Source organism: Echeneis naucrates, chromosome 19 (genome assembly GCF_900963305.1).
Source record: "Echeneis naucrates chromosome 19, fEcheNa1.1, whole genome shotgun sequence".
Classification (NCBI taxonomy): Eukaryota; Metazoa; Chordata; class Actinopteri; order Carangiformes; family Echeneidae; genus Echeneis; species Echeneis naucrates.
Window position 1 is genome coordinate 4,667,429 of NC_042529.1, and position 13,199 is coordinate 4,680,627.

Below are 13,199 nucleotides of genomic sequence, written 5' to 3' on the forward strand. Positions count from 1 at the left end.
TGGCAGCAGGAAGACCCTTTACCGGGTGGTGTTGTTGTAGACGACACCTCTCCACGTCCTTCAGCGGCAAAATGTACTACAAGTTCAGCGGGTTTACTCAAAAACTGACGGGATCTGCTCCGATGGCCGCCTACTGTCCTCAGGTAAGACCGGGACCGGAGAGAGAGCGAGCCGGTAGCCGGAAGGACGTGACCTTCACATCACCGTGTTGGATAACGAACTGTTACTGTGTTTTTTGTGCTCCTCCTATGACTTTTAAGTACTTCAAAAACAGTTACATTTGTTTTAAAAGCTGTCAGCGATACTTTTTAGTGCCCTAAATTTTAAATGTGTTGAAAAACCTACACATTTATTTTATTTGTCAAACCACTCGACCACAAATAATGAGGCTGTGACCTTTCTTTCTTTGTAAATATTCATTAATTTTCAGTCTATGCCTTATCGCACAGCATTTATTTAACCTTTTATCCTGAAAGGTTATTTCCAATCAGTTGATTTGGTCTTCGTGTGAGTTTACAGACAATTTAGAGATAACGGTGTCCTCACAGAGCTTCTGCAGAATGTGACCTTTATTCTGGCCCCTCTGTCCTTTATCCTGCAGCCAATAACCCAATCTTTAGGGGTCTTACTTTGACTGCAGTTAACAACTAAATTTTGTATTCTAATTAAACTGCATAGTAATTAAAAAAGAATTATTGATCCCAGTTTCTCTGTGAGTTAAAGTTGGGACCTTGAAATGCCCACTTTTTGTTCAACTAACCCCCCTAACCCTTACATCAGCTTTAGTATTTCCCTTTCATGCCTCTTTATACTGTCTTTAATAGAGGAGGAAACACTTTTATTCCACTGAATGTATTTCATTTCTGCAGTTATTAGCTGATTTTCAGATCAACGTTCGACACACATACTGCATAAACAAAGTTTATAAAGCGTGATACGCTGCTGATATCAAACTACCCCAATAATGTTAGTTGAATTAACTTTCATATTTGTAACCTAATGCCCTCTGTTCTCTATTAACATGCTGGATGTTGTTGGCACACCAGAGGAAACGCAGTTAATTGTAGAGCAGGTGGCATATGGGTTGTCAGATATTACACTTAATCTTTATCAGCAGCAGGTGGGAGAGATGCTGTCATATATTTTACAGCTTACAGGTGTTGGCGAAAACACTACACCAGATTTTACACTTGGTTCCAGCCAAAACAAATTATGTGAAATATGTGTTTGTTCATTCATAAAGAACATTAAAATCCCAAAGAAGCTTTATTGTCTAATATCAGTTTATGTTGCAGCTTGCAGCCATTAGTGAGTCTCTAGAATCAGACACCACTTTGGAGTTTTAACATAAGCTATCCTGTGAGCTGATAACACGTTTGTTTACTGACCTTGGATAAAGATGTGAAATAGATTGCCTCAAAATTAAACGCAAGTGGGCTGATGCCTTGGCGATCATTACCATTCAACATTCATATAACTCACAGTGGTGAGTGCGATGGCCGTCTTGAGTAATGAAGCAATCAGCACCGTGGTCATTACCTCTCCCTCTTCTCCAACACATACAAAATTAAAGGGGTGCTGCTTAGACAATCATGCAGCTGCCACAATAATCTAATAAAATTACTTATGATAATAAAACAAAAACGGTGGCCATTCAGCTTAATGAATACATTAGCTTTTAATGCTTTCAGTACATTTACTGAAATGAAGGCCATATTTTTGTTTGAATAAAATTGTCAGTAGACAAAATATGGTGAAGAAGAGGCTCATGGAAATCTTTCAGAATGTGAAGAGAGGCAGACTGCCTGAGCAGTGTATTGTGCTGAAATGAAATCTAATTTAGCAGATGAATCATATAACATTTAAATGACCCGTTTTATCTGGGATTGATTCATACAATTATAAATTTATACTTATTTTACCATAAATGGAGCAGGCCAGAATAAAGCACTTAATGCTGTGTGGATAACTTGTCAATTGCATCTCAAGTCTCATTAGAATTCTTTTTTGCTGTCATAAGTATTACCCATAGCAGGGGTGTGGATTGATGTCATTTTATCTGCATCACATCTGAATCCCATAAAATAGACTGTTGATGAGGGTTAGGGGAATGAGAAAAATATGCATATATCTAAAATGTATGTTTTTTTTTTTTGTTTTTTTTTTAAATCTCGCTCACTAATTACACTATTTTCAAGGGTTGTTGAGCTCTCATCACGTATATGTAAATTCACTGTGACATTAATTATCACTGTCCCGACTAATTTTTCCTTTCCTGCATTTGCCCGTAATTGGGACAGACTGTAGCACAGCTGCAGAGGTGCAAAGAACACATTATAAATAATAATAATTCTATTTTATCATTCAGAAAGTATCAGGTTTTCCTCCCTTTATACTTTTGATTTGTGGTGCACCTGCCCGGCTGTAATAACAAGTCATACAGGAGGAATCACAAAAAATACTCTCATCACCATGAATCCCTGCTGCAAACACTTTCAGTTAAGCCTTCTGTGGCAGGTAAAAATAATCTGCTTTTCAGTGCCTCTTCGTTTTCATGTGTCAGGTTTAATTTACCCGCTCCCACACTGTCTGCCTCCACACATTCTAGCGAGGTAATGGGTCTGCCAGTGATTTATTTATTTTTTTTCTTTTCTCAAAATGAAGGTGGGCGAGAACCTTCCTCCAAGTGTGAGGATATTAAGGAGGCACACTTGTACTTTAACGCTAAAGTGAACCCCTGAATTATTTGATTAAAGTATTTACTGCCTAAAAAGTAGAACAGCCTGTGACTGTTATATGGTAGTTTCAGTAGCGTTTCACTAGAGTCATGGAGCGAGGAGTGAAGGAACTTTTTAAAATCCCGATTAATTTTAAGACATCTGGGGAAGAATGGTCACAGGCCAAAGTAAAACATCGAACAACTCAGTAAAGACCAATCTTGCTTTTTGTTTGTGATTATTTATCTTTTCTAGGATTAAAGTTTATCTGAAAATCTGTGTGAAAGGGTCTGACACATGGAACTCAATAATATCTCATCACTTACAAATATATCATCAAAGAATTGAGCCTTGATGTTTAATGCACTGTAGTTTTCAGTATTTATATGTTACTGGAGATGCTCTTTAATAATCTGTACAGGCACTTAGGCACTCTCTCACAAGTGGAGGCATAATACGTAAGAGGAGATGAACCAAGTCCTCATGTAATCACTTCTATTTATGCACCAAGACTGAGCTCGAGAGTTCCTACGAAAAATAAAAGAGCTTTTGTTGTGTTGTAATATGGAAAGCAACTTACTTGTTTGAGTGTGTTACGATCAAATTATGATATAAAAGTATATTAGTATGAACCAAGTGATTGTCCAACCTCTGGGAATTCACAGAACATTCAAATTTACATCAGCTATATCTCCTCATGTTTATCTTGCGTTCTCTTATGAAATGCTGGGCATTTTTATTGGATTCTGTCATTTTAAGACCAAGTGATTTACATAATAATTATTATTATATTTTGGGGGGGGGGGTTATAATGTGAATTAAGGATAATGAAACCCACAGTACATCCAGCCTCTGTTGCTGCATGCACCGTGTCCTTCACTGTCACTTTAATGGATTTGTATACAGGAATTTACTTATTTACTGAATCTTATCATATCACACCCATTTATTTTTTACTTCTTTTCAAGGTCTTAGTATAAATATTGGCGTTGAAGGGAAGAGGGTGGGGAGATGGCATTGTTTTCATTTTGCATTGAAATTTTAAAGCATTTAATTCTTTTCAGTTTGTTATATTGCACTCAGTGAAAAACTCTGATGACAGTGAATTATTTTCATGTATTCTGTCACAATGTTGTTATTTCGTTGAGCTTTCTGTTGACCATTTGGCTCTTTTTTCAGGGGCTGAGGCCAGGAGTGCCTGCAGAGTCTCCAACCATGATTTTTGGAACGCCCACCAAGGTGGTGTCAGAGGCCAGTCCCACGGTGGAGTACATGGGAGCAAACAGGGTCCAGGAGTTCCAGAGGATATTCCAGGTAATGAGGACACACTGAAAAGTTGGCCTTTTATTGGATCAGACACCCACACAAGAGACACAGCGAGTCAGCTTTTTAATTCAAGAAGTCTTCAGAGGGGGGTTTAAGGGTTCAACTCTATCTGTCACCTTACTGGAGATTCATCTGTGTAATGGCCTTCTGCCTCCCTCCTCAGTATTCATCACACAGGAGCCAGAGAGGGATATAATAAAACCTCAGAAGTTGAGCAGAGCCGTCGCTTTGATAAATCTCTATTGACTAGTGCAGCATTTTAAATTCAGCAATATATATTCTTTTAATATATATAATATCTAATAATATAATAATATATATTCACATTGTAGAAAATTCCTTCCTAGAAAAAAACCTTGAGAAAATGTCTAGAAATGTTTTAACGAGTTGGAATAAAAGGTTGCTAAAAAATTGAAGGAAATCCATATAATTCAAATCTTGTTAATATTCTCTACAATGTGCTTTGTGCTTTTTCTCATCTTTACTACTTTATTTTTCTGTTTTTTTTTTTCCCTCTGATTTCCCGTTCGCCCTCTTCCTGCTTCATGGTTTCCCAGGCATCAGACAGCGTCCCCGTTCATTTGAAACGTGGCGTTCCCGACAGGCTCCTGTACCGCACCACCATGGCTCTCACTGTAGGAGGTGCTCTCTACTGTATGGTTGCTCTTTATATGGCAGCCCAGCCCAGGAATAAGTGACCAATGCAAACCCTGGATCTTTATCTGTAACACCTCTGACATGTCTCTGCCCCAATTTGTCAACTCTCACCATCTCCATCTGCTGTTACCGTGCCACCTCTACGGACTTCTTATCACTTTCACAAAATCACCAATGATACTGATTATAATGTCTATCTTCTTTGTAAAAAATGTCTAAATTAATAAATTTTGAGGATAAACAAAGGTAAAAATGTTTTTCATTCCCTCTTGGAAATAGCTTTCACTATAGTAGATGTGTCATTATTGGCAACCAGCTGAGAAGCACTCAGACTGTCTCTAGGTTTGGCAGCTGCTTCATCTCTCTCAGCTTTTCCAGATGCCAAAATAGAAGCGGACATGTTGAGATTGTTGGAGTTTTTTGGTGCTCTCCACGGTCTTGAAGTATTGCAGCAATAAGTGTGAGCGAGAGAGAGAGACACCCTGTGAGTTACATCGCTGCTGCTCACTTGGCTTAAGTACTGTCTCATACAGTATTTATACGTGTGGGCCTTGGTGGGATTTCAGATGATCCTCACTGAGTTTACAAGGTGGGAGGTTGTTTCAGGCATCAAGCTGCTGAAACGCAGATGATCAGCTCAGACTGGTATGGTCTGTTTGGTATGTTTGTCTCTTTGGTATGTTTGAGTGGGCTGAGATGGTCAACATAAGGCTTGTGCAGGCAGAGGCTCTCTCACTGACAACTCAAATGTGTTATATCTTCCAGACACTTACATTCAGAGCTGGGGAGGAAGTACTGAGATCTTAAAATCTTTTCAAATTCACCATCTCACCCATGAGATGCTTTCAGTCCAGGTGTATTTTTCCACAGCTCTGACAAATTACACACTCTTTGAAAGCTCTAACCCCCGATTCTGTTGGTGCAAAACGTTTTATCATCCACAAATCGCTGCAACACCTGCTGACACAGCACTGGTTTAGATTTATGCCTTTTTTTCCCAGTGTTTTCTGAACAAAAAGTCCTGCAGCAGACCTTGTATTCTCAGTCAACTTTGGTTCAGTGTCTTTTAAACTCATCACCTTATGGGTGTAAATGTTAAAAAGCTCCTTTCAAGGCAAGTCAGGTTTGTGACTGTAATCAAAAATGCTCGAGAACGGGCTCCATCTCTTGCCAACACACACACATATATATATATATATATATATATATTTATTTTTTTTTTTTTTTTTTTTTTTTGCATTTAGTTTTTTCTCTGACAACACTTTCTAAAAAATTTTAATTTTGGGTTAAGATAATATACTAGACCCTAATCAGGGCCATGATTTGATGATAAATTTTCCCAATCATTTGCTGATTAGAAGTGAATTTCCTTTATTCGATATTGAACGTACTGAAGTCTTTGCCTCTGATGCTCAGCAGGTGAACATCCACAAAATGAGGCCTTTACTGATTTCAGCGACTGGTACAGTCCTCATGAGCTGCTCTGCCACTTCTAATCACCGGGGAACTCACACTCATGCAGACATCAGGACAGGGGTGTGTTTTCATTTCATCTGTTCATCCAACATTTCAGCCATCCGTCTTAACGCTGAAAGATGGCACTTTAATCCAACACTGAACACTGAGGTACCTTTAATTCTTTTTATAGGTTGTTCCCCATTTTAAGGTCCCTGCAGCAGAACCCTGAACTCAATACACAGATGTGGGTGTGCAGATAATATGTTTACAGCGACATGAGACAATAACACATCAGGATCTCTGATCAAACTGTTAGTGTCTGTCAGTGCCTGTTGTTGGAACCAGGTTTTAACAAATGAAGAAGAATGTGAGAAATAAAAAATACACAGTCTGGTTCTGCTGCATTGATTTTAATTAAGAGTATAGGCAGTGCAATGGCTGTTCACTTGAGTTAGATTTATGTCCACCCAACCAGTAACTTTTTGACCATTGAAATTAGAGCCTGTGAAATTGTTGTAGTGTAGAAGCAGGACAACTTATAATAGGTGTATTGGCCATACTACTGGCTCGGGTCAGAACATTAAGATTATAATTATTTTCTATTAAATCCATTTTGTGCAGAACTTGCTTTTACAAAAACACCACCAAAAAACATCAGGAATAATTATTCAAGTCTATTATTCTATTATTTCTATTATTCTATTTTCTAAATGCACTCAAACTCAAAGGTGAGATTTTAGTTTTATGCATATTACATCTGAGATATTCTTCTTTCTAAAGGTTTCCCGGTTTCTAAAAAAGCCCTTCAAACAGAAAAGCTAAAGTTTTTCTTTTTAATGAATGGAGATCCATTAAAGAGTTTTATTTATTAAAATATGGGGCCTTCATTTGTCAGGCTGGCTCAGCTCTGGACCTCCCTTTGTCATAGCATTAATATTTTCCACCCTGAGGAAAAACTGCCAATGGATAATTGATGGTAGCACTGATTTAAAAATGATTTAATGAGCACTTTTAATAAATAAGGGTACAGTCCTTTGAAAAATGTTTTACTCCAAACACCCCGTTCTGTAGAGCAGCTTTGCAGGACAGCACAGTTGTCTACAGCTGTGTTTGTGGTGGTAGGTGCTGAACGTGTATGATGATAGTTTTAGATAATATAATTTCTAAAGATTGCAGGTGATTGTGAAGGCCTCAGTATGATTGATGATTCACATTATTTTTATTCACTCATCAAAAATTCAGGGAGCCTTCGTGCCTTATGGATGGAAGTATTGTCATCCTGGAGGAGATCACGCCCATCTGGGGAAGGAGTTTTTGTGTCAGGATGAAGGTAATCACTCAGAGCATCCTCCACATCATAACAGAGCCAATATTCAGACCTGAACTGTTCTCCTAGGCAGTGTTGTGGTTGAGTCCCAAGTCCAGTCAGTTTAAGATTAGTCCAGTCCCCACAGTCTGAGTCTGAATCAGCTTCACTCTGCCACAATCAAAAAACAGGAACACATATTAACATCTGTATCAAACACACATTACACAACTAATTTTAAAAGGACTTGGTTATCATGCAAATGAATAGCCAAACAAATACACTTTCAACAAAAATGTTGAGCTGAGCTCAAATTTCCAAATGCAAGTCCTGAAAACCTTGGCTCGAGTCCTGTGACTCTGTAGACCAGCTTCTTTTGTTTTCATCGTTTATAAACTGTAGACACACAATAACATCCCCTTTCATGCAGATTCTGGCCCTGTTTACTTCGACTCTTCCATAGTTTTGTATGCAGATGCCACTTTTGGCACCAATCACCAGAACAATTGATCCTCTTTTAGCCTGAAGCGCCTTCCCTCCATGATTAACTGAGTCCTCTCTCAGAGTCACTTAGATCTTTTCCTCTTGCCATCTTGATATGAATCAACTGCTCATCATTTGTAGACTGTTTCTTAGCAGCCATTCCCTGGAAAGCAAAAGTGATTTGTTTGAATTTAAGTTACAAAATGGGGGAACTTCGTCTGTTTTTGAACCTCCCTTCTTAGGATTTTTCTTAGAAAGACATAATTATTTTGTGCACATCTGAAATTCTCAAGTGAGGTATCTCATCAGCAGTTTTGATAATAACCACTGTACCTATTTTCATGGAGAAATCTTTCAGCAACCCCTTGATTCGACCCCTCTGACTCCCCACCCGTTTGCGTCACAACAGCCCACTTGAGTATCCCTCAGTGACAATAGATCCTTTTGTTCCTGCTCTTCTACCCGAAAGGAGAGATGCGACAACTCAATAACATGTTTACTGCTTGGTAACACAGCACCCGACTGTTAATCAAGCACATGCCTTAGGGAGTGTGAGCCCAGGAAACTGGGGCAAAAGGAGCGACAAAACACAGGAAGCAAAGTGGTGTGAGATGAGGGGGGAAGACAGGAAAGTGTGAGAAAGGTTGGTATAAATAGAGGACGGGTGTGTCTTATTACAAGAAAATTGGAAATTTGAACTCTCTTTACAGGGTGTACCAATTTCCATATTATATTATAATCCAAATAACAACTGCATGTTTCAGGACAGTAAAATAAAGTGTTTTATCACTAAGTACTGAACGCAGACAGCAATAAATGGTGGACAGAATATTTTTCAGACTGGATGAAGGTGTTGGGAAAAGCGGCAGAACATTCAAGAAGGTCATAAAGAATGCTAATTGGAGATAAAGACAAATGTTTCTTTCATGAGTGGGTTTTATAAGGAAGATGGTTTTTGCTTATATTTTATGGTGAATATGTTGATTCTCATTTCATTTTAGTTAAACAGCTCTAGTTTTATCCCTTTTTTCGACTCTCTGAATATCATTCATGTCTGTAACAGAGTTCAAAAGTCAAAGGTAAGACAGAAATATTGGAATACTAAATCTGAAACGAATGAATACCTCTCACTGGGGTAGACTGAGCTTCAAAGACAATCAGCACTGTTGTCCCTGCAAACTATTTTCACATCATCCAGACACAAAGCAGCAGTAACATTCATTTCTTCTTTGTGTCTGGGTAAAAGAAAAATTGAATTCCAATATTTTCTCTGCTTTCTACCAAAGACTGATTTCCACCAACTTCTTTCTTCTCCTGTTTGCGCTGAGCTGGATGTGTCCAAAGTGTATCAACACATGATATAAACAACTGGCTGCCCTGCATCCTTTCATCAGGCTGGAAATATGGACCACACAGAGCAAAGACAAAAAGTGTCCTCTCTCTTTTTGTCCCTCCTTATATCAACAATGCACAAGAATAATAGCTCTATAGCAAAAAGCACACACAGAGCTGTAACAGCTGATTTGCAGGGAAAGATGGAGACACAAGAGGGGAGGGAAGGGGTGAATTACACCTGCTCCTAATGCAACAGCCTGAGAACAAGTGGTGAATAAATAAAGTTCTTTGAGACTGCATGAGGTGAGGATTTTGTGAAATAATTGTATGTGGGTGTCAAAGGCCTTGCATGTGTCTAGTAGATGAAAGAACCACGAATCAGAATAATTTCAGAGTTGTACATATAAAAAAAAAATAAAAATCTTAGAACAAAGAAAGGCAAGTATGAATCGTTTTAGCAATCTGAAGAACATGTACACATTGTCACCCAGAGGCCAGAGGGGAAACCAGTGTGAGAATTAGCACAGACTGGGGTGAAATCAGCTTCCTCACACCCTTTGCTCTCCATGGGGACCTACACGCCACTTCTTCTGCTTTCCACATTTAATGATGTATCAGAGCTGAGGTAGAAAATAGGAAAAGAGCCACTGAGATCAAAGGTGACTAATGAAGATGGAAGCAGTGTGATGTCAGATTGAATTTCACCAGCCAAATGGAGGGAGAGGTTGCAAACTTTGCAATTTGACAGTGTGATGGTTGTTGGGCTGTAAGGGAGAACAAGAGATGTGGGCAGCATGAAAAGAGTAAAATTAATGTTCCTAAAATGAAAGTGAATCAATATGGTTGCCTGAGGAAGGAAAAGGTGGAATGAGGGCTGGAGAGGGAGGTGGGTGTTGAAATATTGTTGGAGGAAGATTAATGATTATTTAAAAAGGAACAGTATTCATCAGTAGTCAGTTTCAGGATCAGTGTCAATGTCAGCATGTGTGTGTGTTTTGGGTTTAACTTTCTAACTTCATCAAATAGCTATTTCAGTAAATAACCACACAACCATTGTATTGATTGTTTTCAATTCCATAGCAAATAAACGTCAGGATAAATATCCTCTCTCAATTTAAACTCTGTTGCCTTTACATAACACACGCTGACACTCAAAGACAGACTCAGATGAAGATGAAATTATGATCCAACAGCCCCACCTATAGGTTTAAGCATTTGGAGACAATTATACAAAAAAAATAACCAAATCACGTCAAATTTGAATGATTTTGAATGATTTCCACGCACACACACACACATAGCCAAAATAAAACAAAACTGCACACAATTGTAGAAGTAATATTTTTTTAATGTCAAAAATCTGGAGCAGATTCAGAAACCATGGAAACAAAACAAAACAAAGTCTCATGTTATTACAAAATCACCTCCCCTACAGGATGCAAACTGACTGAATTTTCTCAATAAATATTTAATAAAAAGATAAAGGAATTCAACAGGAACACAAGAAATAACCCCATTTGTCTCATTCAAGCAAGCACAGACATACAGAGACGAGTCCGTTCTATCACTTGCACTTGTACGTGAGCTGTTTGCGATGATAGTGGATCCACGCCGGAGCAGCAACAAGCCCAGTCAGGAAGCCGATCATGGCGCCCAGGCTGCAGGAAACTGGCCAAACCTACGAGCAGAAGAGGACGAATGAGTGTGAACATTCGCAGCCGCAACTTTTGATGAGGCACTGGATCAAAAATCCAGAGGGACTGTAACATCTTCCCCCACAAGCCCACATCTCCACTCAATGAATGTTGAGTTTATTTATAGAGGCACTTCTAAAAAGGAAAAAGCTCCATTAGCATTTAGAGTTATGCTCTAAATGCCTACATCTAATTTGCCTTTTCTTTGGTCGTTTTGCAGATAACTCCCTTAATAATTAGACCTTAATTCTTTCCTTCTTCTGTCCTTTAAAAAATTGTTTCAATTAAAGAAAGAGAAATATTTAATGGTCATTGGCTGAATTATAATTTCATGGAGGTTTTCTTTAAAGCCGTTGACTGATGAATGGAAACAGCTGGCTTCTTGTCAACAGGGAAGCTGTAAATAGGAATTAAAGAGGATGACTGAATTAAAGTGAGAAATATTATATTTAATACAGAAACTCAATAATGGGTAAATGCTTGAATCATGTTGTGCATTTACCAATACTTCTTAAACAGGATGCTGTTTATAAATGAGTGGTTTTAAGTTTGTGAGATGGTTCTTGCTCATCAAGATTGTTTTATTTGAATGATCTCAAAGAGGCAATTGTTCAGTAATTCGCAAGAATAAATAGCAAAAGCTTCATCCTGCAACAACTCTCATATTAATGATGGACTGCTTTGCTTTAGAGTGACATCATTAAGCATCTGACTTCATGTCTTTGTTCCTGCCACTAAAAACCACCGCGCTCATGACATATGAGCAGCATGATTACGGTTTGTATTTTCCAGTTCATTCTGGCCCTGACAATGAAGTTCTGCAATACGAAATCCTGTATTGAGATTGAAATAAGAAAAAAGAATTTTAGGATAAGAATATAAAATGTTTCTTGCATGATGTCCAATAAAAGGACAAGGATCCTGCAGTGTCCATCTTATGAGAGGATTTCTGGTACATGCTGACCTGCCACGGCCTGTCCCAGTCCAGAGGTATGGGAAAGGCTCCCACCCAGGCTCCTACCACCGTGCAGGCAACTGTGATCTGTAGACAGGTGTCCCACACAGACATCGCTCTGGAGATGGAGACAAAGCAACACAAGGTCAGCAAGACTCAAATTTAGATGCATAAAATCATCAAACATGTGACAGAAGGAGAGGAGAAAAATCAGTTTTTAACCTCACCCATGTCGACTGAAAACCCGTATCCAGGCCTGGACATTCGGCCCAAGTACACAGAGACACCTCAGCGTGGTTAGAGAAGTCAGCAGCACAGCGAGGGAGAACGTCTCTAAAGCAGATCTGGGGAAAAAAAAAAAAGGCACATATAAAATCCCTCCTGAGCATTAACAGGCTTTTAAACACCCAGGTACTTTGTGGAGGTAAAACTCGAGTCAATGCAGCAAAGAATAGAATTGAGATCATAAAACCTAAATCACAAAGCGATACAACTGAAATAATTTTATATTATTCAAATTATCAGTCGTCCTCTCATTAAATGGTAATTGATCTACAGTATTTGGTTATCTGCGATTCATTTGAAAATGTGTTTTTTGTTTATGTCCTAACTACACCTGTTGGGTACTCACTCAATCAGTGGAGCTCCATAAAGAACAACCACGGTGTGAAAGAACAGGCACGACAGGAAGAAGTACACACAGGACCGAAACAGCCTGGACAGCTGCAGAGAAAACACAAGTCACAGTGTCAAACCTCGACGTTAACCAGGTTCAGCTCAAACATTTGGACAGAATTTAAAACGTACCATGCTAAAATAATAATAATAATAATAACAACAATAAAACACCTTGTATCCCAGCGTGTGCTTCTTGGTGGGCGGACTGATGCCGAGCAGCCAGAAGACGGCGACACTGACCGCGGTCACCGTGCCGGACACCGAGTAGAGCCACAGCAGGTGGGTCCCGTACACCGAGAAGCCCCGGATGGTCACCGCAGGCAGGACGGTGGCCATGAACACCGAGGCGGCGATAATGGCGTGAGTGGACGCCATGGCTCTGATTTCATGATCCCACATGACGGTTACTTAGTCTGTCTACAAGTGAACTGATGATAGATTGAGACAGAAACTCCCTAAAGTGGTTTAATTTAGCAGCGGCCGCGTAGAATGAATGGATGGACGGTTGGAGGAAGGGCATGGATCCTGGAGACCGACCACTTCCGTAAACACGGAGCAACAGTTACTTCCGCCTGGACTTCACAATAAAG

General features: G+C 39.1%; 2 protein-coding genes across 2 annotated transcripts; one reads left to right on the top strand and one right to left on the bottom strand.

Moving 5' to 3' along the window:
• cox7a2l (cytochrome c oxidase subunit 7A2 like) lies at positions 1-4,953 on the top strand. Its single transcript, XM_029527920.1, has 3 exons — positions 1-143; positions 3,897-4,031; positions 4,601-4,953. Exons 1-3 carry the CDS (start codon positions 72-74, stop codon positions 4,739-4,741), a joined length of 348 nt encoding a protein of 115 aa, XP_029383780.1. The 5' UTR covers positions 1-71; the 3' UTR covers positions 4,742-4,953.
• Positions 4,954-10,615: 5,662 nt separating this feature from the next.
• Positions 10,616-13,141, bottom strand: pigf (phosphatidylinositol glycan anchor biosynthesis, class F). Its single transcript, XM_029528006.1, has 5 exons — positions 12,781-13,141; positions 12,563-12,654; positions 12,159-12,275; positions 11,941-12,049; positions 10,616-10,960 (listed from the first exon to the last, which is right to left on the bottom strand). The coding sequence occupies exons 1-5, from the start codon at positions 13,006-13,008 to the stop codon at positions 10,847-10,849; spliced, it is 660 nt and encodes a 219-aa protein (XP_029383866.1). The 5' UTR covers positions 13,009-13,141; the 3' UTR covers positions 10,616-10,846.
• Positions 13,142-13,199: the final 58 nt, after the last annotated feature.

What these genes read in the sequence shown, in the direction of transcription:
- cox7a2l (XM_029527920.1), top strand. Translation starts at nt 72, where the DNA reads ATGTACTACAAGTTCAGCGGGTTTACTCAAAAACTGACGGGATCTGCT. An exon ending in TGGCCGCCTACTGTCCTCAG is followed by an intron (nt 144 to 3,896) that starts GTAAGACCGGGA and finishes CTCTTTTTTCAG; the next exon opens with GGGCTGAGGCCAGGAGTGCC. An exon ending in AGTTCCAGAGGATATTCCAG is followed by an intron (nt 4,032 to 4,600) that starts GTAATGAGGACA and finishes ATGGTTTCCCAG; the next exon opens with GCATCAGACAGCGTCCCCGT.
- pigf (XM_029528006.1), bottom strand. Translation starts at nt 13,008, where the DNA reads ATGTGGGATCATGAAATCAGAGCCATGGCGTCCACTCACGCCATTATC. An exon ending in AGCACACGCTGGGATACAAG is followed by an intron (nt 12,655 to 12,780) that starts GTGTTTTATTGT and finishes TTTTCTCTGCAG; the next exon opens with CTGTCCAGGCTGTTTCGGTC. An exon ending in ACTGGGACAGGCCGTGGCAG is followed by an intron (nt 10,961 to 11,940) that starts GTCAGCATGTAC and finishes TTCTGCTCGTAG; the next exon opens with GTTTGGCCAGTTTCCTGCAG.